This window comes from Pelodiscus sinensis, chromosome 14, assembly GCF_052426305.1.
Source record: "Pelodiscus sinensis isolate ZL-2025 chromosome 14, ASM5242630v1, whole genome shotgun sequence".
Lineage (NCBI taxonomy): Eukaryota > Metazoa > Chordata > Testudines > Trionychidae > Pelodiscus > Pelodiscus sinensis.
This window is the reverse complement of record NC_143065.1, coordinates 27,707,445-27,734,742: the sequence shown is the minus strand read 5'-3', so window position 1 is coordinate 27,734,742 and position 27,298 is coordinate 27,707,445. Positions and strand designations below refer to the sequence as shown.

The following is a 27,298-nucleotide window of genomic DNA, read 5'->3' as shown; positions in this document are numbered from 1 at the left end:
CTCTCTTCTGCATATTGTAATTTGGTGGAAACAGAAATATTATAATGCTTATATTTTGAAAATATTATATATTTAAATAATTATTTTATTTAATTTAATTATTCAGACTAATTATTGAGGTTGGCAAAAATCTGTTTTGCAAATTAAATACTCTGGCAAATAGGAAATCATCTTTGGAAATATTATCCTTATCCTACCAACACTTCTCTAACGATTATAAAAGGAGAGGTGTCCGCCATGCCGCCTGTCGCAGAGAACGTTTGAGAAGACTTGAGGAGTTTCTAGGGAGAGGTAGGCCCCAGCCACACCTACAGCATTGCCCCTCCACTGAGGCCCTGCCTCCATCATGGGGAGGGGAGGAGGAGAAGGAGCAGTGCCCCAAGTGCGTGTGTACCACCACCACGGGGAGGGAAAGAGCATGCATGCTTCCCAGCATACCTGAAGCAGCGGGGAGGGAAGATGATGCATAGCACCAATGCACTCCTGCTCCTGGGAGCAGCAGGGAGCGAAGAGGCCCAAACCTCCCCGGCCCCATTGCCACTTCTGTTTTTTGAGAAAACAAGTATAGAATGGGGGCTCTCTTGGAAAAGCTGAGTTATGCTTAAGTAAAACAGGGAATAAACTTCTGGCATCACCGTTACGGTCTGTGGCCATGACATTCCAAAATAAGGGGCATGTATTATGTAATATAAAGTAAGAAAATGACACACAGTGGCAACTGGTAACTCTAGATTTCTCTTACTGCAGTTTTCTGTATTGTATACTTGAGTGACAGATTCCAAACTTAACCAACTAATTAAACAAGACATAAGGATTAGCTAAGCTAAACTTTTTCTAGAAACATTCAACATAGGAACAACTGGGGAATTTACTTGTCAAATCACGCTTACTCTAAAAGGCATAGAGAGAGCCTTGAAGAATGATGCACTGCAAAGTGAATTAGTTAAGTTACTAACCAGTTGATCCACTCAGCCATATCCACATCTTCATCTACATCATTTTCTCCCAATAAGCAATTTTCCTTATGTTTCAGTCTTGCAACTAGGCCTTGCAGTGCCCTCTTGTAAAGCTTACACTTGACATATTTTTCTTTTTTACCCAGAAAACAAATTTCTTCAAATATTCCCAGATAGGGTCTCTCTTATGCCCAGAAACCACGGCAGTTTTTCTGTGGCAAAAGTGTGGGGGAATACTAATGTGTGTGCTGACTAATGTCTTCCCTTTTTCTTTCCAGTCCACCCCACTATTCCTTTTTATGCTATCTCCATCCTTTCCCGTATATTGTCTTTATCTTCAAGACAATGTCTTAACTAACTCCTCTGCTATGCTTGGCCAAGGTCCACCACTACATAAGCACAGAACAAAAACAATTCTATCCAGCTTGTGTCTTTCTTTGCACGTGTTACTTTTTAATCTGCTGAGAAACAGAAACTGGAAGCCCAGAAACCTTCAAGAATCAAGAACAAATAGTTAAACTAGATAGACTGGAGCCATTAATTCATTTTTATGAGACTACAGGTTTAGGTGTCACGTGTTTGTGATGAGATTTAATTCTAACTTACTTTTAAATGAGAAACGTACTATTTTACTGATGATTTAAAAAAAATAAAAAAATTGGATTTAAATAAAAAAAATCAAATTAAAATCATATTTTTAATTTTTTCAAGTTGACTTTTATCTACCTTGATATCAAATGTGGTCACATTGTAATGCTGACAAGCAGAAATGAACCTGGAACCTCTGGAGCTCAGTACATAAGCCTCTACAGCTTGGTCTAAAAGCCAACCAGCTGTCAGCTAAAGCTGTAGAGCAGGGCTACTCGACATGCGGCCCATGGGTGGAACCCTTTGAACATGGCCTCCATTGGGAACATGCTCCACAATGGTGAGTCAATATAATGGTCTTCTGTTGATATGTGTTTTAGTAGTTAAATTCCTGGATTGTCATTTCTCATTAAAAGTGTTGTCATAGGGTGGAAATCAGGTAAATATTGCATTTTATTAATATCAGCAGAACTGACTTAAATGGGGACTGTGTAGTCTTGTGTTGTATAGTCTTGCCTTATCTTTGTATTTGTGCCCTTAGTGTGAAAGAAGCTATTTGCATATATATTTGCATGGATATGCAACCACACTTAAGTTGTGGCCCTCGGCATGTGCTGTGAGTATCATTGTAGACCCCGGGGCTTCCAAAGTTGAGATGCCCTGCAGTATAGCAAACTAATTTTCTCTCTCTCTCTGTAAGTGGTCTCTGTGCCACTAGATGGGACAGCAAACTACACTCAGAAGGAGTGTGGGTTATATTACCTCTTACCATTTAGGAGGAATTCTTGAATAAAATGACTCTCAGGCTGTGTCTAGACTACGGAGTATCCTGGAAAAACTCTACAGCGTCCAAGGAACACGTCTGCTTTTCCACAAGGAAGAAGGGCTCTTTCAAAAGAGGAGGTTTTTCCGAAATTTAGCACAGTGTAGACGGGCCAAATTTCAGAAACACCTCTTCTGACAAAATTATCAGAAAAAGGTAACGCAAATTGCCAAAAAAAGCGGCAGTAACAATGGACAGACAAACATATATTTCTAGAATATATAGTAAGAAAACAGCGTAACCCATTTTCAGTTAGACAGTAAAGTTTAAAGAGAAGTAAAAATGTTCTCCATTATATATAAAAAAAATCTTGGGACTTCTCTACTCATAGCTATTTTGGCTGTTCAGAATATTGAAATCTGGACCATTGACTGAAGGCCCCTTTGGGTGATGTGGTGAAAAATGCATACTGCATCATACCTTTATATAACCTACAACTCAAGGGCTGTGTCTACACTGGCATGTATTTCTGGAAATACTTAAAACAGAATAGTTTTCGTTATAAGTATTTCCGGAAAAAGAGCGTCTACATTGGCAGGCTGCTTTTCCGGATTAGCCCTTTTTCCGGAAAAGCATCTATGTCCAATGTAGACGCGCTTTTCCGGAAAAGACTACTGGGCTGTCTACACTGGCCCTTTTCCGGAACAGTGTTCCGGAATAAGGACTTATGCCCGAGCGGGAGCAGCGTAGCTTTTCCGGAATAGCGGCTGATTTTGTACAGTAGAGCGTTGTTGCTTTTCCGGAAATTCAAGGGCCAGTGTAGACAGCTCGCAGCTTATTCCGGAAAAGCGGCTGATTTTCCGCAATAAGTGGCCCAGTGTAGACACAGCCAAGGTGTATAATAGAGAGTAATAGTAAAAAACTGTATATATCACCTAACTGTACAACTATGGGCCATTCCAACTGGAAATTGGTTTTGATATATGTCCAAATGGGCCCATGGCCCTCAATTAGCATCATAAGTAACACAGCCTCATTTCAGTATCTACACCTAAGGATGGCTGTTCTGCTGGTTTAAAAGAAAAGGAAGAGTACGTATGTGGGCGCTGAGAACATTACTAATACACACCTTAGGTCTTGTCTATACTGGCAGTGGCATGTAGGGTGTCATAATCAGGAGTGATGAGCAGCATCCAGTGACTAAGAGGTTAACTAAGGTCTCCTGTAGCTAGCCAGGTATCAGGTTATCAGCCAATAACAATGAATTTCAAACTGGAATATAGGGTTTTTTCTCTCTCCAGTGTTGGAGAGGCAGAGCAGTTTCTTCCAAAACTGAGGGAGATGGGAGACACTTCTCTCTCCAAGAATGGACTTCTTAAAATGTGTAAGTAGGGAAAAGTCTAGATGGTCCGTCAGGATTTGTTGTTTTCCTTGTTTGCGAATTTGGAAATAATGTCTGAGCTGTTAATTGTGGGTTTTTTTTCTTTGTAACTAAGTTTTAGCCCAGGCGTTTTTCCAGAGTATCTGTATCAATTGAAGGCTCTTCCCATCTAGCCACTTTAATATGCTTGCAACTGTAGTTCTGTCTTGATAATAAAGGATTGTTTTCTTTTCTAATTAACCGGTATTGGTTGGTTGTTGTGTCCTTAAGACTCAGTGCCTAGTTACAAAGGCAGAGTCCATTGACTATGAATTCCCTCTGTTTTTCCCAAATCCAAGTAAAACGGAGGTTGGGGTAGGAGGAGAGTTTTACCTTAGGGAGGAGATTTCCTAAGTGATCTCTTCCCTAATATTTTTTCTGGCAATTACTCGGGTGGTAGCAGCGGATTCCTCAAAATCTGGGTATTTTGATTTTGGGGGGAAGTTTTTGTACCAGGGCCTGTACTGGCAAGGTTTTGGAGTACTCTTGTGGGCCCCCAATTCTGCATTAGTCATGCCAGAGTGGGGAACAGCCTTAACATAGGGTACATGTAGCTGCATGCCACAGAGGAAAACAGGCTGCATCCACACTGTTGTGTGCAGTTACAGGCAGCAGTGAAAGGTTCTGGAAGGAGGAGGCAGTGAGAAAAGGCTGTGGGGAGGTGCTGGAGGTCTTTTCCTGCTGCCTTCTCCTGCCCTTGCTGCCTGAGTGTCTCACTGCAACAGGCCAAGACTCCATCATTTCCTTGTTTCTGGAATCTTTCCCCGAGGTGGGAAAGGATTCAGACAATTGGATTCTATGCTGCTATAAGCACCAACTCAGATGTGGAAGCATGGCTTGGGTACGCAGAGAGCCATATAGAGTATATATCCTAGGGTTTTGGCATGTCTTTACTTACTTGCCTAAGTAATTATCTACTCTGTTATTTATGCTCTTAAGGGAGCTGCACAGTGTATGTATATTACACACCACTGAACGTGTAAATCTAGCTTTGAATAACAGAACTTATCACAGGAAAAAGTCAATTAAGGTATGCAAGGCATGAAACTAGCATAAAAGTAAAAAAAATTACAAGATTCTAAACATAAGTCTCTAACTGCTTTGTCTATACTGTCACATTTTGTCACCAAAATCTGTCTTTGAAAGCATCTACACTGCAATTCAACTTTTATCTGGAAAACCACCATTTTGGCAACAAAAAACTTCCACCTCTAAGAGAGACTTTAATCTTTTCCCCTCACTTTATTGCCGATAAAGAGCCAGTATGGACTCCACTGTTTGGTTAGTCGAGAGAGCTTTCTTCTGCCAGTATCCCACAATGCCTACTCTAATGGCTGTACTCAGTGTTTTGTCATTTCTGCTGCCCTGTGGCATATACCCATCCCCTTTCAAAGCTCCGTGAAGGATCTGATAGCTGAGTGAGCTGCTCCGTTTGGGGAACAAACAAAAGCCAAATCATTGGAATGCTTCTGTTCTACTACTGCAGGGGAGTGCTGGAGAGACTGCTGTGCTACTTTGACATTCCTTAGGAGGGAGAGCTCACAAAACTACAAGGGAATACCAAGAAGTACAGGGATCGGCTCTGCCTTCCCACAACACTGCACTGCAGGATGCCTACACACATTGCTTTGCTCTATCTGTCGACAGGAGAGATAGAAATGTGACCATGAAATACTGACAATGGGAAGCAGAAAAATTGGTTTGACCAGTTAAAACTTTTGGCAACTTTTGCATGTTTACAGCACTTTTGACAGCCTTCTCAATACAGGCAGTTCCTGGGTTACGTACAAGATAGGGACTGCAGGTTTGTTCTTAAGTTGAATCTGTATGTAAGTCGGAACTGGCATCCAGATTCAGCCGCTGCTGAAACTGACCAGCGGCTGACTACAGGAAGCCCGAGGCAGAGTTGCTCTGCTCCGGGCTTCCTGGAATCAGCCGCTGATCAGTTTCAACAGGCTGAATCTGGACGCCAGTTCTTACATACAGATTCAACTTAAGAACCCCAGGCATCCCCAAGTCAGCTGCTGCTGAAACTGATCAGCGGCTGATTCCAGGAAGCCCGGGGCAGAGCAACTCTGCCTCGGGCTTCTTGTAGTCAGCGCTGGTCAGTTTCAGCAGCGGCTGACTTGGGGACGCCTGGGGCAGAGCGCTTGAGTGCTGCTGGGTTGGTCCAGTAGCGCTGCTCCTCAGCGCTACTGGACCAACCCAGCAGCACCCAAGCTGCTCTGCCCCAGGCATCCTGATTCAGCTGCTGCTGAAACTGACCAGCAGTGGCTGAATCAGGACGCCTGGGGCAGAGCAGCTGGGGTGCTGCCGGGTTGGTCCAGTAGCGCCCAGAGCGGCGCTACGGGACCAACCGGCAGCGCCCCAGTTGCTGTACCACAGGCGTCCGGAGCAAAGCCGCGGAGCATGGGGGCAGCGGGACAGCCCAGATGCGCCGCAGCTGTCCTGCTGCCTGCGTGCTCCGCGTCTCTGCTCCCCGTCTCCCTGGTCTGCTGGTCTCCAGCAGACCAGGGAGACAGGGAGCACGCCAGCAGCGGGACAGCCGCGGCGCGTCTGGGCTGTCCGCTGCCTGCGTGCTCCGCGGCTTTGCGCCGCTTTGCTCCCCGTCTCTCTGCTCTGTTGGTCTCCCACAGACCAGGGAGACGGGGAGCAAAGCCGCGGAACACGCCGGTAGCGGGACAGCCGCGGCGCGTCTGGGCAGTCCGCTGCCCGCGTGCTCCCGGCTTTGCTCCCCGTCTCCCTGGTCTGGGGAGACGTGGAGCAAAGCTGCGGAGCACGCGGGCAGCGGACAGCCGAAACGCGCCGCGGCTGTCCCGCTGCCGGCGTCCTCAGAGGCTTTGCTTCCCGTCTCCCTGGTCTGCTGGTCTCCAGCAGACCAGGGAGACAGGCAGCAAACCCCGTTCGTAACTACGGATCTGACATAAGTCGGATCCGCGTAACTCGGGGACTGCCTTTATATACATAGCCTAAAACTGGAGAAAGTTCACTGATATATTGTATATGACAATAGCATAGGTTAATGTAATTAAAACTGTTCCATGTGCAAGAGAGCAGAATTAAGGGTGTATGTGCAGCCCCGGCTTTATTATTTCTTGCCGCCAAAGAACTGAACTCTGAAACCTAGCCATTTTCCTAACAATTATTTTGGTACAGAATGTATACTATAATTCTAAATGAAACTAAGAAACTATTGTAATTTATAACTTCTATAGAGGAATAACCTGCCAAAAAGGTGTGTCAGCCATGCAGTACTAGGAAATCAGTGGCATTTTCAGCTGAAGACAATTTTATAGCTCTTAAAATGTATATTTATGGTCCAGCAGTAATGTAAAAATCTTGACTGGGAGACTTCAACCTCAACAGAAAATAAATCACAGTTAACTAAGTGAGAATTACCACACAAATCCCCTGAACCTGAAATATTTACTTTCCCCCTCCTAACCTTTCTTTTAAGTCATCCAAGCAACGCTGGAGATGGACTTCTCCTGCTGTAACTAATACATGCTCTCCTGTCTCCTGAATTAAAATTTGGACACATGGATCAGCTTGGTTTAAAAGCTTCATTCCTCTGACCAACTGAGGCATCTCACCTAGGAAGACAGAAATAAAATACTGTTAATAAACTATTATTGATGAAAAAATAGTTGTATTAGAACATATTTTTGGGTGAAAGCGAAAAATTTAGAGAATACTTTTTACCATAGCACCAACGCACTAGACATGTAATTATGATTAGAGGGGGATTAGATTTTTTTTGTAAATCAGTAAGTGCTGATAACAGTTGATTTCACTGTACGCATTCAAACCAATTAAAATATTTATTTGATTATCAAAATTTACAAATGGACAAAGAAAGAAAAATGGTGCTTAAGAGCTTAGAGTTTAAGGATATTTACTTTGTATATGTTGACAGTTTGTGTTTTGATTTTTATAAAGCTTTAATTTTTCCCAATCTCAACATTTACAGTCACTATAGTCTGACCCATGTGTAATTTCCCTTGCTGTGAAAATTTAAATAAAAATTAAAAAAATACTTAAGCACCCAAAATATGTTGAAATTAAAAAAAAAAAATTATTTCTACCAAGTCAAGTTTAGCAACACTTCAATACCTTGAGTTCAGTCCTTACTTATCCGTGTCTATGAACCTAATAAAAACTGATTAAGAACCTCAGCGTCGGGTCCCTTATTTGTACTGTCAACAGAATGTATGCTGAATAGAATCTTTTAATTAGTTAAAATGAAATAGTAACCACCACATGTTTAAATTACTTTTAGTAAATCATTTTTGTTCCTATTGTACATACACTCAAAAAATGATTTGCAAAGCTGTATCCTGTATAATGATCTAAAAAGTATGCAGAGTTAAATAAAAATAACATTATTACTAATATCCAAACAGAAATATTTCAAAAGTACTACTGAAAGGGAATAAAACTGAATGAAGCACAGAACAGATTTAAGCACACAAACTTAAAATACTGAGAGCTATCAAATTAGTGGTAATCCAAAAAAAGAAACTCCCCAAACTCTGAGGTTTTCTTTATTTTGTATGAAATACATAAAATATTTTTAAAGAGGAAGGACATTTTAAAAAACAGAACTGTGTTAAAATTAATGGAAAATTAGGGAGTAACTCCCCAGATGAGTGAGACATGGCAGATAGCCAGGTACATGATGCAGTTGTGTGAAGATTTTTTTTAAAATCAGTATTTCATATACATGAGTAGATTTTCATAATGTAATACAATTTGAAAACTTTAATTGGTTTTCTCACTTGACACACAAGGCAGAAAATACATACTGACTTTCTAGGATCAAATGTTCATATTCCAAAGAAGACTTTGACACACTGTTTGTTGTTTGCTCTCAAAGGCTATTAAAAGAAATATGATTTCACTCATTTGTGCTAAGCTCATAAAGGTATAAGACAACATGGGAAGCTGGATATACTGCAAAAATGAGAAAAAATTTAGGGGGAGTTTCTTCAGGACATATGCTTTACGATTGCAGGTTATTGTTCAGCTGTTGTCTTCTGCAGTTGAATCCTCAATAGGTCATCTTGTTTTGAGAGCCGATGGAAATGTCACTTGATTTTGACACAATGTGAAAGGCATGCACACAGTACAAACATTTACAGGGGCTTATCAATAATTATATTTATTAACATTTTTCTCCAAATTAAAAACAGATACTGTTTCAGAGCAGATTAAAAGGAAACATCTTTCTAAAAACATTTGAATGGTAACTGTTAGACTGCGTTATTGAAATTGATTCGAATGTCTTCCTTCCAAAACCACTTTGCTTAATGCTTTCAATTAAGTCAGAGCTTTAAACAAGATAAAAGTCTTAATGTGTTGGTAAATCTAAAGTCTCAATCCAGAACATTCCAAAATTGCTCGAACAATTGCAGGGTGTATGAGATCCAGCTATCCATTACCTGAAACACTAGAACAATCAATGGTACACTGCCTAGTATATTCAGCTGCGATCCTCGCAGTATCTTTCTGAGGATATGTCTACACTACCAGGTTTTATGAAGGAAAATAATGTTGACACGCAGAAATTGCCAAAGAAAACGTCACCAATGCATGTGTACATTTCAGCTACGTCTAGACTACAGCACTTTTCCAGGATACCGGAGGTATCCCGGAAAAGCAATGCCACGTCCAGGGAAAATTTTTTGGAAATGTGGACGCGTTCTTTTGCCATCCCCGTAAGCCTCGTTTCATGAGGAAGAAGGGATGGCTCGAAATAGCAGATTTTTCTAAAATTTGGCACCATATAGATGCACCACATTTTGGAAAAGCCTCTTCTGAAAGAAAAGCAGAAAAAGATACACAAATTGCAGTTCACAATGTCCGTATCTTTTTCTGACTTTTCTTTGTAGTCTAGACATAGCCTTGATCCCTCTGTCGATAAGACTGTCCACATCTCTAGTTCCCCCATTCACAAAGGAAGTAATGAATTATGGGTATGTATCCCACAGTGCCTGATGATGCTATCTGTCACTAGGTACTGTGGGAGCATGGAACAGAGCACAGAGAATCTTGAGACCATGCAAAACATCCCCTCAGTCACCACTTCATTCAGGGCCTTCCAACATGCATTTGTGCCTTTTTCCAACTGTCATTCTCTACTGTGCAATACAGTATCTGCAGTGAGAAATAAAGGATCCCACACTTCTCTTGCATCACACATGGCAGAGGAGATCATCTGAAATTACTGACAAAGGAAGACGACTTGGAGGAGCCTGATATGGATAGAGGCAATGTGTCATTGCATTTGGCAGTCTCAGAGTAGTTGTACAGGGTAGACTGGCACTTATGGACTAGGGAAACCAGCACTGATTGGTGGGATCACATAGTCATGCAGGTGTGGGATAAAGACCAGTGTTGCACTTTAGGATGTGTAAAGCTACTTTCCTGGAGTTGTGCGCTGAGCTGGCCCCCAACCTGCGGCAGTTGAAAAGCATGTGGCAATTGCTCTGTGGAAGCTGGTGACTCCCAAGTGCTAGTGGTCAGTTGCAAATCAGTTTGGAGAGGGGAAGTCTATCATTGGCGCTGTACTACTGCAAGTGTGCAGTGCAATAAACTGCATTCTGTAATGGAAGACTGAGAGTCTGCAAAATCCATGGGATTTTCCTAATGTGGGGGGACAACAGATGGCACACATTCTGAATTTAGGGCCAACCCACCCTGCCACCAAGTACATCAATAGGAAAGGAAACTTCTCCATGGTGATGCAGACAATTGTGGATCACTGTGGGTGTTTCACAGACATCAACATGGGTTGATCTGGAAAAGTACATGATGCACACATCTTTAGGAACACTGGCCTGTACAGAAAGCTGCAGGTAGAAACTTTCTTTCCAGACTTCAAGATTACAGTGAGGGAATGTGGAAATGCCCATTGTGATACTGGGACATTCAGCTTACCCTTGCAGCCCTGGCTCATGAAACCATGCATGGGACATTTGGACAGCAGCAAGGAGTGTTTTGACCACAGGATAAGCAGGTGCCACACGGTGGTCGAATGTATTTTGCGAGATAGAAGTCAACATGGAGGGATGTGTATGGCAGGCTAGATCTCACTGAAGACAATATTCCCATGGTTATTGTGGCTTGTTGCACTTTGCATATTTTGTATGATAGTAAGGGGGAATTGTTCGCTCAGGGTAGAGCACAGAGGCACAGTGCTTTGCTGCAAAGTTTGAGCGCCCAGACACGATAGCTATCAGAGGAGTTCAAAAGGGTACTGATAACATCAGGGAGGCTTTGATGGCACACTATGAAAATGAGGGGCGCTGAAATTAATTTCTGTTACAACTGCTTCCAGGCTGTACCTCCCTTCCCACCAACCCCCCCATGTAACACAAGGCTGGGAACATGCCTTTAATGCCTGCACCTGGGATCACAGTGACTGGTCTGTGACATTGTTAAACAGTAAATCAAAGCACAGCACCATTATAAAAGTATGCCTTTATTCATCAGAAAACAGTGCAGAATCAGTGACAAAATGCTTCCAGGTGTCCATGTTTCTTGACAATACAGGGAGCAGAAAAGAAAATAGCCCTTAGTGGAGCTGGAAGCTTTTTATCAATGAAAATAGACTTTTTTGAGACAAGCTGCATTGCAGCATGAACATGCTCATGCAGTTTTGTCAACAAAAGGCATTTTTCCTTGACAAAACTTGCCAGGGAGGACAAAGCCTAGAGGTAGGGCGTGGCCCCTGGGGAGCCATTTGGCCCACAGTTGAGAACCACTGCTTTAGACTTATTTCTTTGTGTGGAATTCTTTAATCTCATTTTTGAAAATATCTGTAAAATAAATGCTAGCAATTCATGACTGAATCCAAATGAGAGACACAAGTGGGTGAAGTGATATCTTTTATTGGACCAACTTCCACTGGTGAGAGAAAGAAGCTTTCAAGCCACACAAAGCTCTTCTTCAAGTCTGGGAAAGGTACCAAATATGGTATGCTTCAGAGAGGATTTATCAAAGTCAACACTGTTAGTCTATGAACTGGGGACCAAATGGGAAGCACATTAATCTCAGAATATTATGCAGAAGGGAACTGTATTTACTAGTGTAACTTCTGGAGTATCTGAAGCTGTATATCTGAATCACAATGATGAATACTAATGAGAATACTGAGGGAAGACAGAAAAAAGCCTTTCAAGCAAACAATTGTTTTGTTTCCTTTGTAGTAACATATTTAATACATTTGTGATTCAATGACTGTCTTTTTTAATCTTTCTGTCACAGCACTTCTCTGCAAAACTTTTCTCCACTGCCATAAGAAATATGTCTCGCCCCACATTAATAAAATAAACAAACAAATCCATACAAATACTTCACAAGTTATGAAGTTCTCCAGCTACCATTAATTTCGGTTGGTGAATGACACTACAGACACGCAGTACATTTGTCTGGTTCTGTACATTATATTTTCAATATGTAAACATAGGATGAAATAAGGATGTGAAGTATCGGGTAACTGACTAATCGAATCATCGATGCATTTTGCATTGACAATTTGATTAGGCGATAGGGCGCCTCCGCCTTCCTGTTGCTACATTTCAAAGGTGAAAGTGGCAAAGCCCGGGGTGAGCTGGGGACTCTCATGCTGACCCCGGGCTCTGGGCTGCGCTGCCGCTTTGAAGTACCCTCCTCTTCTCCCCTCACCTCAGATAGTGGCAGCAAGGAAGGGAGAGGGAAGTGACTAGTCCTTCAAATCCCTAGAAAGAAACTCATTAATCATTAGGATTCTAGCTAGATTTTAATTCTTTAGGTTTTTCTCTCCTACGCCCCATTTTTCCCTACATTTATTTTGGGGTGTATTTGTTTGAAGTCCTTTAACTCAGCTTTAGCTTGATAATCAATTTTTTACAGTAGTTGTGACATTTATCCTGTTATCGAAGGGGCTGATTTGGATTTCCAGTAAAAAGTGTAACTTTAACAAATAAAATCATACATACTCATACAATAGCCTTCTGAAAAGATTATTGTTCTCTTCTGATTCCACAGAAACTAAAGGAATTCGATTTATAATCCTTGTAAGTATACCATAATTATGACTAAAAGTGGTATTTTTAAAAGACAAGTCCCACATCCAATAAATTTAACACAGTTTTTTAAAACTATTAGGAATAATGTGTCATGATTACAGGAAATCCTTAATGGGATGAAAAATCTTATAAAAGGGTATTTTTTCTTGGTATGTAAAAAAAATTGCTAATTGATAAAGACAAATAATTTACTTTTGAGAAATATCTGTAAGCTAGAGAGAAGAAGGTCTTAAGTTTCTGGCAGTATGCTTTTATCATTTCTTACCCAAACTTTTCCAGAAACATATCTCAGTATCAATGCCTCATGTAGGACTCAGCCTATGAACAACACTATATTTTATACTGAAGAACATGATCTCCCCTTCCTGCTTAAAGAAAAAGTTAATACTCAAAGACCAACACTACAAAATTTCTTACAAACTTTTTCAGAAATGTTCAGAAATGAACTTCACTTATAAAGCAGAAAAACTCAACTCTTACTTGGATGTTTTGGTTCAATAGCAACTCGCACAATAGGAGTGGCTTCAAAGTTGAGAGGTGTAAACGGTGGGCAAGCCGGTGATGTTGATAAAGTTGCTGACTTCAGTATGAACTCTTGCAAACCTCCTATTCCTATAAGTACAGAATATAAAAGCTTGTATGCATAAAAGAGGAAAAGTTAACATAATGAACAACACTATATTTTAACAAAATCAAACAAACTATCTTATCCTCTCAAAGGAACACTAGAAAAAAATACACTGATTACCACAAAGATGATGTTCTCACAGTTTACATTGTATATGAAAAGATTCAGTTTAGAACAGGATGATCATACTTTCTGGCCTCAATTCACAAGGACTTTTCTTTGTATTTTTTCAATATTTTAGATTCAGATGAAGAAAGCCAGGGTTTTAAATACAGTGATGCATGTTAGAAAAAGGATGAGGACATTCCCCTATAATATTCTATTTTTCTCCTTAATGTAAAGTTATTCCGTGGTGGTTTGGCTTTGCAACATGAAATACTTGATGTAACCTAACACAATGACTCATAAGATCTTAACCGGAAACACTGAAGCCTGTTGGAGAGAATAAAGGGAATTAGCCCAACATTTAGAATAGTGATAGAAATGTAGCCGTGTTAGTCTGGGGTAGCTGAAGCAAAATGCAGGACAATGTAGCACTTTAAAGACTAACAAGATGGTTTATTAGATGATGAGCTTTCGTGGGCCAGACCCACTTCCTCAGATCAAATAGTGGAAGAAAATAGTCACAACCATATATACCAAAGGATACAATTAAAAAAATGAACACATATGAAAAGGACAAATCACATTTCAGAACAGGAGGAGGATGCGGGGGGGGGGGGGGGGGAGGAAGGAAGGTAAGTGTCTGTGATTTGATGATATTAGAGGTGGGGAGAGTGGGATGTCTGTGAGCTAATGGTATTAGAGGTGATAATTGGGGAAGCTATCTTGGTAATGGGTAAGATAGTTTGAGTATTTGTTCATTCCTTCTCGACACTCTCTGAGAAGGAACGAACAAATACTCAAACTATCTTACCCATTACCAAGATAGCTTCCCCAATTATCACCTCTAATACCATTAGCTCACAGACATCCCACTCTCCCCACCTCTAATATCATCAATTCACAGACACTTACCTTCCTTCCTCCCCCTCCCCCCCCGCATCCTCCTCTTGTTCTGAAATGTGATTTGTCCTTTTCATATGTGTTCATTTTTTTAATTGTATCCTTTGGTATATATGGTTGTGACTATTTTCTTCCACTATTTGATCTGAGGAAGTGGGTCTGGCCCACGAAAGCTCATCATCTAATAAACCATCTTGTTAGTCTTTAAAGTGCTACATTGTCCTGCATTTTGCCCCAACATTTAGTGATTAAAAGAAACAGTAAAACTACAGAGGAGACAAATAACAGTTGTACTTGTGTATTAGTTATACTTGTGTATTTATTACAGCTATTTTTCATATTTAGTCTTGGCTACCAGGAACAGTATGACTATTCATGCCTACTGACTTCAAATTAACAAGATGAGGAGCAAAAACCCCTGCACATTGGGACATTGTTTATAACTCACTAGTTATAGATGTAACAATGACAACCTGACATCATAATAAAATGCCAGATTATATAGATAAATGTAATTATTTTGTTTTCTCTCATGACAACAAATGCTCAATGCAATTTTTAAATGGGAAACATATCTGAAGCACAATGTACATTAATAATGCACCTACCCTTAATAACTAAGAATTTCAGAAGCAAACTTCTTCAACCTCAACTTCTCAATTTTAAGCAAGTGTAGAATTTAAATTTGAATGTGTAGGATGAGGGTGTGCTCCCCTTTTCAGCAGACCAGCAACCAAGCATGAGCAGAGCAATTCTTTCCTTGACCTTTCACCGCCACAACACACAGACTTTTTTTTTATTAGTCTGTAGAATTGAGGCCAGGCCCACAGTTAGTCTGTTTTCACCCTCACACCATCAACATAGCCTGCACAAAGGGCCTATTGTATCCCTAAAGAAGCCAGCCTATCAGAGAGTCAGCATCTGCAACATTAGGCAACTTCTACAGCTCAGAAGGATTCATTTTTTGGCCAACTGGATACAATGTAACTGGAAAGGTCACTACTTGGAGAAAACCTGCCTTGGATTAAATGGAAGTAATAGAAAATCCTAAAGTTTAAAAACAGAAAATCAAATACTATGAAGGAAAAACATCTTCATAAGCACAGCCTGCATCTGATCTATGACCTGCATACACTTCCTCTCTTTAAATCATGTATCATGTAGTTTGAATTAAATACAAACACTGGACCTTCACCTGAGACTGAGTCAACGGATGGTCAGTTCATCCTGATCATCTTCAGTTGGTTTAAAAAAAAAAAAAAGTAATGATGCACATGAAAGTGAGCTGCTTCTTTTGACAATATTAACCAGAGAATCAAGATACCAAATCTATTACATATCAAACCTAACCTCTTTGTTGTTGCAGAATATATTTAAAAAATCATGTATAAAACCACACACACAGATTGAGAGTGTATTCTATTGGCATTTGGCAATGCAGTCAAAACTTGTCAGTGTTTCCATCAAAATCCCAGTCTGAGAGAGTTTATAGCTTTGCATGCTAAATTACAGCATGAAACAATTAAAATAGCAAACTCCCAACTCAGATGTGAGTTTTAATTTATTTTGTGCGACCAGTTTTGATGTAAATCTGTGCAAAACTTATAAAGATACAAGGGATTCAGCTTTTTCGCATAGTTAATAGATTTCAATAGGAGTTTGCAGATTTACAGGTGAAATTTACATGCACCAATAAAATGATTATGAAAGTATCATTTTCAGTGCATAATATTTTAGTACACAACATTTTGATGAAGGCAGTACAAGTATTCTAATTTACCAGATAAAATGCCAATAAAAAGATTACAAAAGTTACACAGCCATCGTGAAAATACCTTAAACACATTTAATCATTATATTTAAATAATTGCAAAGTCTATAAATATATCTTGTTATTTCAGAGATTCTAAACAATAGTCTATATATTAACTACTGTTTGAAGTATGGATACACAGCAACTACACCATAGTTATGTCCAGGGCTCGCCGAACCGCAGCGAACCCCGCTCGCCAGTGGGGTTCTCTGGCAATCTGCGCATGCGCAGATTGTTCTGAGCATGCGCAGATCGCCCGAACCTGGCCATGGGCGAATAGATTGTATTATTTGTCGAGCCCTGGTTATGTCGGTAATTGGTTTTCTATTCAGCATCTACTTTCAATAAAACAAGGCCATTTTGCCTGATGATCACATCATGGCTAAGAATGATCTTGCAGAGGAACATGGGGGGAGGGGGTGTGAAGGGAGGGGGCGGAAGATAGGGAGAAGACAGAATTTAACAGGAAAAAGATACATTGTTTGAGATAAGAATTTGAAAAAGTACTGGTATTCCGCTTTTAAAAATGTTAAGTTACTTTGAATAGTCATCTCTTAAAAACTAAGTCTACAAAGTCTAAATTTGGTTAATTCAATGAGGAATTATGCCTTGAGGAAGTTTTAGGGGTACATTTCAAAATATCTGGCATGTTTTTGTAACCACTCCAGTCAGCAAGGTCAGGGGCTCTGCAGGACTAGTGCGTGTTACTTGGGTCATGAGCCTTACAGCGTCCACAGAAACAGAGAAAATCATCAAGTCTGATGCTTTTGGAGATCATATATACTTGATAAAAACAAAGTTGCTAATGAACTTTCCATATATTCTACTATATATTTTAGAAACAGTCTGTAGGTCTGTGTGTCCATTCACCTGTGAGTCTGTTTGTTCAAGATCTCCTCCTAAACAGTAAGAACTAGGACCACCAAATTTGATATGCAGCTTCCTCTGATCATAAATTAAAGCAAGGTAAGGGTTTGGCTATGCCAGGACAATGGGCTGTGCCTGGAATTTGATTATTTCTCATAAAATGGAAAGGGAGGGGTCTGGTAAGAGGGATAATTATTCTGTAGAAAGACCACACAGGGGCAACAAGGGGCCAGATGAGGACCAAAACAGCTGTAACCCCACTGGGGCAGCAGGGAGAAGGGGTGGAGAAAGGGTCAGCTATCTAATATATATTTCAGAGTGTCTGTCTGTCTGTCTGTCCATCCCTCAAGCTGGGGGACATACCCCTGCCTCCATCTGTGCCAGTTGCAGCTGCAGCAGCCTGAGACAGGCACTTCTCACTGGGCCCCAAGTTGCTGCAGGTAAGAAAAGGATGAGGCTGTCTTCTCTCTTCAGCACAGCCACAGCCTCTGTCCTTTCTCTTCGGCGCACTGAACGCCTCATCTCCAGCCCCACCCCAGAACAATGATTTAAATGAAGAAAAAACAAAACTTATTTGAGTTAAGGACCTGAGCAATGCTGGGTAAATCTTCTAGTATTCCTATATACTGCCTAACAACACTGTAACAAGCAATGAGTAACCCCCGGAGATTTCCAAACTGCCACAAACAAGGTAGAGACACAGTATTTAAAGCTGCACCAGAGCACAGCAATTTGGACCTCACTGATGGGCTTTTGGTACCAGCGCCTCAGAAGCTGAGACAGTCTCTCACTTTACCCGCAGCTAAAACGGGTTCCCTGGCTAGCAGAAAGGATGTAAGAAATGCCGTTTTTCCTATCATGTTGTTCTTTTAGTTAAGGGGCACAGCTGATAGCAGTCAGGAAATAACTTGCTTGTGTCTGACAGATACCTGTGTAGCTTTTTTTGTACTTTGAGAACCCAGTGTCAGACCTGAGACTCACTCTGGCCGGCAACAAATCCTTTATAAACAACCTTTGCTCTGGTATAGCTGATCTCTCCTTGTAACCTTAGTAAGCTACATCAATGTAAATTGTGGCTTATACTGGCCTTTTTAGTAGAGATTTGCACTAGTGTCATGTTATTGGATTTTAAAGTGAGCAGACAGATCACTGCTGAACCTACAGGAGGATGTTTGCCCCAAAGTTGGTACAAAGGGGACCATGTGAGTTGTCAAATGAAAGCTTATGACCTACTGATTCTATGTATGCTACTCATGTGCTTGTGTGAAGTTTGTATGTGGAATTATGAATATGGGCTCTGTGCTGGTACTGTGAATGTTCTCTGCCTGAGACAGAGCGACGGGGTTGGACTGCCTGTTGTAAAGAAGGATTGTTCAGTCAATGGCTATGCTAATTAGCATGACCCTAAGGACAATGGCTCTCAAGATGATAATTCACACCTGAGGAATGCAACTGGAAACCTGTAACCAATCAGGGCATAATGGCTTCCAACATGTGAAACACAGATAGGTCACTTGACCATGTGCCCCGCTCTGGCTTGGGAGACAACACAAATGGATATAAAAATGCCATGAGGTGGACTCTATCTTGTCTTCAATTCTGCTACTGATCCCAGTTGCAGCCTTGTGAGGGACAGAGGGCCGGGAAAGATTGCTGACCCATCCTGACATAGGATGTACGCCAGAAACTTTTAAGATAGCAGTTTGTAACATCTCTGCTGAGAGCCTGCATCAAGAACTTGGTGATTGGTGCATGTAATGTATTCACCTTCATAACCTTACTCTCAACCTTTTCTTTCCTTTATTAATAAACCTTTAGATTTTAGTTTCTAAAGGATTGGCCCAACATGCTCTTGTGGGTAAGATCTAAAGTGTAAATTGACCAGGGGTCTCTGGCTGATTCTTTGGGACTGGGAGAACCCTTTTGGGGTAGGTGAGATTGGGTTCTATAATCCCTCATCTGTGTGCCCAGGGCTGATTGTGGCACAGAGACAGCTGGGGTGTTTGAGGGGTTTTGCTCTTGAGGATTCCAGCAGCTGGATTGGCAGCTGGAGCACTCAGTGTGACTGGTTTGTTGCCTATTTGGGAAAGATCTCCAGTCTAGGGCTGTAAGCAGCCCTGGTTTTGAGCAATTCACCCTGAGCAGATGCCCTCAGCAGTGCCCTGATCCATCCTGGTCCCTCACGGTACCCTCTATAAACTACTTTTGCTCTGGTATAGCTGACCTTTCCTTGTAACCTTAGTAAGCTACATCAATGTAAATTGTGGCTTATACTGGCCTCTTTACTAGAGATTTGCACTAGTGCAGCTAAACTGGTGGCTGGCCACTGGTTGCTGAAATTGGGAGCCGTTCCCAAATAGATAAAAGCTTAAGGAGCTAGTCTCAGAAGGCAAACAAAAGAGTAGACCACAGGGCAAAAATAATACTATGTTTACCACATAAAACACTATTTAAGAATTTATCTGTGCAAAAATAAAAAAAATTGTAAATAACCAAATTTCTTGAGCAAAAATAAGACATTATGATGACTTTTGAAATACAATGTCATCTCTTTTATTATAGAGCAGCTCTGCCTCTAATTTATGAATACCATACTTTATGCTGAAATGATTATTGGTGCAAGAGGCTGGATCAAAGAAATCATCTTGGGGTTGTCCCCTGGTATGCTGAAGAAGCTTCTGGAACTTCCCAGCACTCTGTCCTACTGGGCCAGAAGCTCTGCTCTCCCCCAGACAGGACAAAGAGTTGGAGTTATTGCCCCCCCAGCAGAGCAACACAGACACAGAATCAGCTCAACTACAAGGGCTCAGCACCCAGGAACACAGATCCCAAAGAGGACCAAAACCCCAAATAAATCCATCTTAAGTAAAAGTATTATCCAGAGAAAGCACACAAAGGTCTTTACCCCCTTTATCAATGAAAGAGATATGCACAGTGGTTGCGCCCTCTCCTCCCCCAAAGTAACAATTATTTACACCGGGCATGATAATAAACAAAAGTATTTTTATTAAGTATAAAAAAGTAGTATTTAAGTGGTCGCAAGTGAAAACAGACAGATTAAAGTAAGTTACTAAGTTGAAATAAATAAAAAAATGCCAGCTAATTCTAATACTGAGAAACTTGTTACATGCAAAGTGTTACCCTAACAGTGGATCTTATCTCAGGTAGAATGTTTCAGGTGAGAGTTGATCTTTACTCTGGCCTGTGCCTACAGCATTTTTCAGAGTTCTGTAGAGTTCCTTGTTGCCAAGTTTCTTCATGTGTATCCTCTTAGGTGGGGCAAGACAGTTTCAAAGGCCAGTTGATAAAGATGGATTGCTTTCCATTCCTTAAATAGCCTTCTTCCCAGGGCAGGAAACCTTTGTTTAGCACTCCCATCCCCATGGAAAAATACCAGGTTCAATATCGATTCCAATACCAGGTGGCAGAGTCACATATCTTTCAAGGACCAATCTCAATGCGGGCTTTCTACTTTCACAAGTTGTTACTTTGAGTACTAAGCCATTAAGATCCTAAAGTATCCCTAATGGCCCTCATAGGCACATTTAGAATTAAAACCAGATTCACACTTCATATTTCTAACTTCACACACAAGAATGATACATTCACAAAAATAGGATAGTGCTGTAAAGTGCCAGTGTAAACCAAGCTACAGTGCTCAGAGCCATGCTCCCAGTGGTGTTAGCTACTCCCCTCACAGAGGTGGTTAAGATAGAGTGCTGGGAGAGTTCTCTCCTGGCACTTGTACTGTGGCCACACTTTCAATTTAAAGCACTGACACATCTGCGCTTTAAAATGTTAAGTGTGGACAAAACCTGAGACTCATGAGACCCTATTGGGAGAATCTGAAGAAATCAGGTCTACCTAGATCAGTGCTTCCCAACCTTTTCCAGATGAGGACCAATTTTTACAATTCAGGAAGATTTGTTGACCCAACACAATTCAAAAACAGGGGGGGAAAGGGAGGCAGAGCCACCTGGGGAAACACTGGATGACCCTTTTGAAATGTAATGGCGACCCATATTTGGGTCCCAACCCGTAGGTTGGGAAACCCTGACCTAGATGATCATCAGGGGATAGTACGCCTGAAGGTATAAGCATGTGTGTTAAAATCTGTTGTTCTTCTCTAACTGCTTTGTTCCAACTGAAAAACATGACATTTGTGTTAAAAAGATAATATCATCATTGGTATATCACTGGTCACAGATGCACAAAGAACTGCAAATGTACAAACCCAGCTGGACCTGCAGAGTAAGAATGGTTGCTAAACAGGGCATTTCAGCACAGAGTTACTGTTTATTATTTGTCTTATGGCATTTTTAGGAGTGCCAGTCACGGACAAAGGCCATTCCTCTGTATAACATGCTGTAGAAACACAAAACTAAAAGATAACTCCTACCTCAAATAGTGTACATATGCGTATAAGAAGGGAGAAAGCAGATGGAGAGACAGACACACATGGTACAAGAAAACAATAAGGCTATGTCTACACTGCAAGCTTTTTGCACAAAAACCTGCAGAGCATCCACACCTCAAATGCGCTTTTGCACAAGTAAATCGGTAGTAAAATGGCAGAACAGAGGGCTTTTTCCGGTGTAGATAAACCTTCTTTCATGAGGCATAACTCCTTTTTGCGCTACAGCTATTGTGCAAAAAGACATGTATGGCTGCTCTGCAGAGGTTTCTTGCGCAAATAGAGCCTATCCGAAAAAGCACAGGTGCTCTTCTTGTGCAAGAGCGTCCATGCAGTGTGGACACTCTCTTGTACAAAAGTGATGTGCTTTGAGGTGTGGACATGTTTTTGCGTAAATACGTTTTTGCGCAAGAACTCTTCCACAAAAGACTTATTGCACAAAAACCTTGCAGTGAAGACGTAGCCTAAAAGTGGTAGATTCATGGAATTCTACAACAGGTTAGTTAAAGGCAGAAGGCAGAAGAGGTTTATAAATGCTTGGTAGAGATCCTGATACCTTATACAACTTATACCTCCAGATCAGCAGCACAGCCATGGGTACACGCATGGCCCCCCAGTACGCTAATATCTTTATGGCTGACCTAGAACAACGTTTCCTCAACTCCCGTCCCCTTTTACCCCTTCTCTACTTACGCTACATCTATGACATCTTTATGATCTGGACGCATGGCCAAGGAACACTGGAGACATTCCACAGAGATTTTAACAACCTACACCCCACCATCAATCTCAGCCTGGACCATTCTACAGGAGAGATCCATTTCCTGGACATCACAGTATAAATCAGCAATGAAAAATTAGACACCACTCTCTACAGAAAACCCACTGACTCATACAGTTACCTACATGCTTCCAGCTCCCATCCAGCACACACCATACAATCCATCGTCTATAGCCAAGCCCTTCGATACAACCGCATCCTCTCTAATCCCACTGACAGACCAGAAACTTCAGGATCTCTACCAAGCATTTATAAACCTCAACTACCCACCCGGAGAAATAAAAAAGCAAATTGAAAGAGCCAGGCGAATACCTAGAAACCATCTACTTCAAGACAGACCCAAGAAAACCAACAATAGAACACCACTTGTCATCACCTACAGCCCCCAACTTAAACCTGTCCAACACATTATCAATAAACTACAGCCTATACTGGAACAGGATACTAAACTCCAAGAGGCTCTGGGAGACAGATCCATAGTCTCCTATAGACAACCACCTAACCTCAAGATGATTCTTACCAACAACCACAGGACATACCACACTAATACCAACCCTGGTACCTTCCCTTGCAACAAACCCTGTTGCCAGCTTTGTCCACATATTCACTCTGCTGATACCATTATCGGACCTAACCAAGTTATAAGATCAAGAACACATAATCCTGCGCATCCAGAAATATAATTTATGCTATCATGTGCCGAAAGTGTCCGTCCGCTATGTACATTGGACAAACGTCTCAGACACTTCGCCAAAGGATCAATGCCCACAAAACAGATATTAGACAGGATCACAAAGAAAAAACAGTTTCTTGCCATTTCAACCAGAAAGGACATTGTCTCAACGACTTGATTACCTGCACTTGACTACACTTGAAAGAGAATCCTCTGAACTGTCATTCATGCTTAAATTCGACACTTTACGCCTAAGTTTGAATAAAGACTCTAATTATCTTATCCATTACAAAGACAGCTTCCCCAATTATCTCTAATATCATTAGCTCACCGACATTTACCTCTCCCCCATCCCCCTTCTGTTCTGAAATTTGATTTGTCCTTTTCATATGTGTTCATTTTTTAAAATTGTATCCTTTAATATATATGGTTGTGACAATTTTCTTCCACTATTTCATCTGAAGAAGTGGGTCTGGCCCACGAAAGCTCATCACCTTGTTAGTCTTTAAAGTGCTACATAGTCCTGTTTTTTGTTTCATCTCTATAGTGGTTACCCACCTGTGAATCCAAAAGAAACACAGGTTTAACATAACTGCCTCACTACACAAACCACGGAATAAGGTTAAGGAAAATGTTGCAAGCCCGATCACTTTTACATTTAAAACTAGTCTGAACAAATCACTAGCAAATATGTAATAGGGAGCAAACCTGCACTGATAGGAATAGATTAAATTAACGAGGGTCCTTCCAATTTGTAGAGTACTGTGTTATAACTATTTGTATAAGTAGCTATGAGCAACAAATCAATGTCATTTATAGATGCATCACTTGTGTTCTGGACAAAGAATGAAAAAGTAAATGATCTGGTTACCAACAAAAGTAAATAAAAGCACCAAGATATTATGATTGAAATTTTCAAAATGGTCTAGACTTGGGTAAGTATATATTCATTTGCTTGTTGGTTCTATAGTTAACTCTCACCCATCACACCTTACAGGAAATAATTGTGACCTTTAAAAGTAAAGTGTACCTTTTCAAAAAAACTTATTTATCGAGATCTGGCCACATAAGATAGATCTATTACAGGACACAATTATTTAGTTTCTCTTGAGGTGAAAAGAATAAGTATGCTACTTCTAAATGCAAGAAAATGCAGCAAAGAACAACACTATTAGAAAACTATTTCAATCAGATAAGGAAGTAATTTACTTTGCTGTGTGAAAACCAAACAAAAACAGAGTGAGGGATGTTTAAAATTTAACCTCTATCACATTGTTACTAGTCTCAGCACATCAGTTCAGAGGATCTTTATCTACTCTCAGGGATGATATCACCACTTAAGGATACTTGACTGCTTTGGAATGGAGACCTGTCATGTTTTGTACTAACACTTTAGGCAAACTGAGTAAAACAAAGAGCTAATGGAATAAGCTTCCCAATGAGATGCTGTCTCCACTCAAATGTAACACTTCTTATCAATGCTGTCTGTTTAGAAAGATTAAGGCCTTATGACACACAAAGCCTTGGGATTGAAATGCCCCAAGGCTTACTGCTCTGGTCAGTGAAAAAAGACTGAGTACTAATACTTGGTTCATGTAAATGGACATACAAGATTTTCTGTAAATGCAGAAATCTTAAAAACTTAAAATCTTTAAATCTTAAGACTCCTCTCTTTTTGGAGCACATGGTTTCCGCCAAATCTTCACTTCTGGGGAAATACAGTGCAAGACAAATATTTATCTATTTTACAGACAAAAACACAGCCAACCCCAGTTAATTTAATTTACAACCATTTTCTTTAATTTCCAAGATGACGATCACAGGGGGAACTCCACCATCATTTTAAGAAGACTTTTTCAGCAGAAAAATGCTTTTCGTAAAAGAAAAAACAAAAAGTCTGACAGCACTTTAAAGACTAACAAAATATGTAAATTAAATGATGACCGGTCATCTGAAGAAGTGGACTGTGCCCACGAAAGCTCATGATACCATCTACATGTTTTGTTAGTCTTTAAAGTGCTACCAGACTATTTGTTGGTTTTAAGTTTTTCCTGTTACAGACTAACTCGACTACCCCTCTTAAGCTTTCATCAAAGAGTAGAATTTGGTTTAAGAATCTGCCTTTCGTATTCCAGGTATCTCAAAGTATTTTACACAGTAGGAAGTTAAATACTGTTAATTCAAGTGACTTTAGGCAAATCAAGTAGCTATTGCTGCAACATGTCCTCAGAGTCAGCATGGACTCCAATGACTCCAATAATTGGACATCTGAGAGGAGAATTTATCCCTTTTACATTAGACTCTGGGGGGTGGTGGGAGGTAGGGAGGAAATGCTAGTCAAAACACATAGGCTATCTCCTAGTAAATATATTATTAACCTTTTCTAAAGCATGAGCAACTTCACTTCTATTTGCAATTGTCTGGATCACTTCCCTGCAGCAACTTCAGCAATTACCAACACTGAAAAGTGATCTTAGGAAATAACAAGTAGTCCTGTGGCACCTTAGAGCAGGGGTCAGCAACCTTTCTTAAGTGGCATGCCAAGATTTAACCCTCCTGCCCTGGGCCATGCTGCTCTCCTGGGAAGGGGCTCTCTCCACTGCATGTCCTGTGGACCACCTGGGTCAATGCAAATCTTTCCATGGACTACCAGTTGCTAATGGAAACTTACCATTAATTACATTATTATGCCTGAGCCATTTTGCTAGCGCAGCAGCTAAGGAGAATGGTTTAATTTAAATTATTAAACAGACTAAGCATTTTAACTCTCTCATGTTAGTTTATCAAACTTCATTTTAAATAAAGGAAAACATTATGTCCAACACAAAAGGTTTCAATGTTTTCTTTATTATGGCAGGGGTGGGGAACCACTTTTGAGTTGGGGATCACTGGCCCACAGAAAAAAAATCAGTCGTGGACCACACAGGTGAGACATCTCACTCTTCTGGCACTCCAGCCTCCACGGGTGAGGGGAAGAGACAGGGAGGACTGAGGTTCAGGGATTCCCATAGGCCAGACTTACTTTTCTGTGGTTCCAGAGTTAGTGGATTTGTGGATCCCCTTAGGCTCTGGGGTGAGAACAAAAACTAGGGGTTCAATGTGCAGGGCAGGGTTGCCAGGTAATGGGATAGGGCTGCAGGATCTGGGTGGGAGGTGGGGTGCTGGACAGGGTGAGGAGGCCAGAGTCTGGAAGGGAGTTTGGCGGCAGAAGAGGGTGTGGGGTGGAGGCAAAAGAGGAAGTCTGGGGTTGGAAGGAGGTTACGGGAGTAACACAGAAAAGGTGAGAGGATGAGAATGCAGCCAACAGTTAGTTGGTGAGGGAGGAAAAAAAGTGGGGAGTAAAGGAAAGTGCAGCTTCTGCAAAGCAAAATTGTATCCCCCCCTCACATCTTCCCTCAGAACCATGATCCCCCCCCAAGGCTGACCTCCTGCACTGCCCCATACACCTCAGTGCAACTCCTGCCCCCTTCCATCCTGCCCCTGCATTTTCTTTCACCCTCCCACACTCAAATCCCTGTGCCCCCAAAGCACTCACTGGCAGGACAGCAGCGCTGGGATATGCAGCCCCCTGGAAGCAGTGCTGGGACGAGGAGAATCCAGGGCTGGTTCCAGCCTGGCCGGGTATGGCTGGGCACAGCAGGGCGCTGGGGAAGGGGCATGTGTGACAGGGGTTGCCGACCCCTTCCTTAGAGACTATCAAAGGTATAGGATCATGAAAATCCACTTCATTAAATGAGCTGGAGTAGAAATACAGAATGCAGTATTTTATAAATATATAAAATATAATAGCAAAAACAGTTATCTGTCAATTGTAGAAAGCTAATTAAGTAGGCTGGATGTGTCCTATTCATAGCTTTTGATGTGAAATGCCAATATCGAAAGGCAAGATATATTGCCTTTGTAGCGTGTTAGTCAATATCTTCCTTCAAGCCGAGGGAGATAGTGTCAAACATTCAAATGAACTCCAGTTCACTCTCTGTAATTGGATGATCACATTCCTTTGTAGAAGAATGGCTAATTTTAAAACCATTATAGAATGGCCAGGGAGGTTAAAATGTTCCCCTGCAGGTTTACATGTGTTACCATTTCTGATGGCTGATTTGTGTCCATTTATACTTTGGCATAGAGAATGTTCAGTTTGACCAATATACATGGCACTTGGTGGGATATTTCACATTAGAGGAGATGCCGATATATGAGTTCCTGACATTGTAGCTCACATAGTTAGGTCCTGTGCTAGTGTTGCTTGTATAGATGTGTAGACAGAGTTGTCAATGGGGTTTATTGCAGGATTAGGTTCCTGGGTGAATGTATCTGAG

At 41.1% G+C, this 27,298-nt stretch overlaps 1 protein-coding gene across 3 annotated transcripts in view; it reads right to left on the bottom strand.

Moving 5' to 3' along the window:
- EFL1 (elongation factor like GTPase 1) overlaps positions 1-27,298 on the bottom strand; it is a 183,045-nt gene that overhangs the window by 42,290 nt on the left and 113,457 nt on the right. For all 3 annotated transcript variants that reach the window (XM_006139255.5, XM_089782057.1, XM_075897120.2), the window contains exons 16-17: positions 13,279-13,410; positions 7,173-7,320 (exon numbers count right to left, since the gene is read on the bottom strand). In XM_006139255.5, the coding sequence (XP_006139317.3) occupies positions 7,173-7,320; positions 13,279-13,410 (280 nt within the window). The remainder of the gene's footprint in view (positions 1-7,172; positions 7,321-13,278; positions 13,411-27,298) is intronic.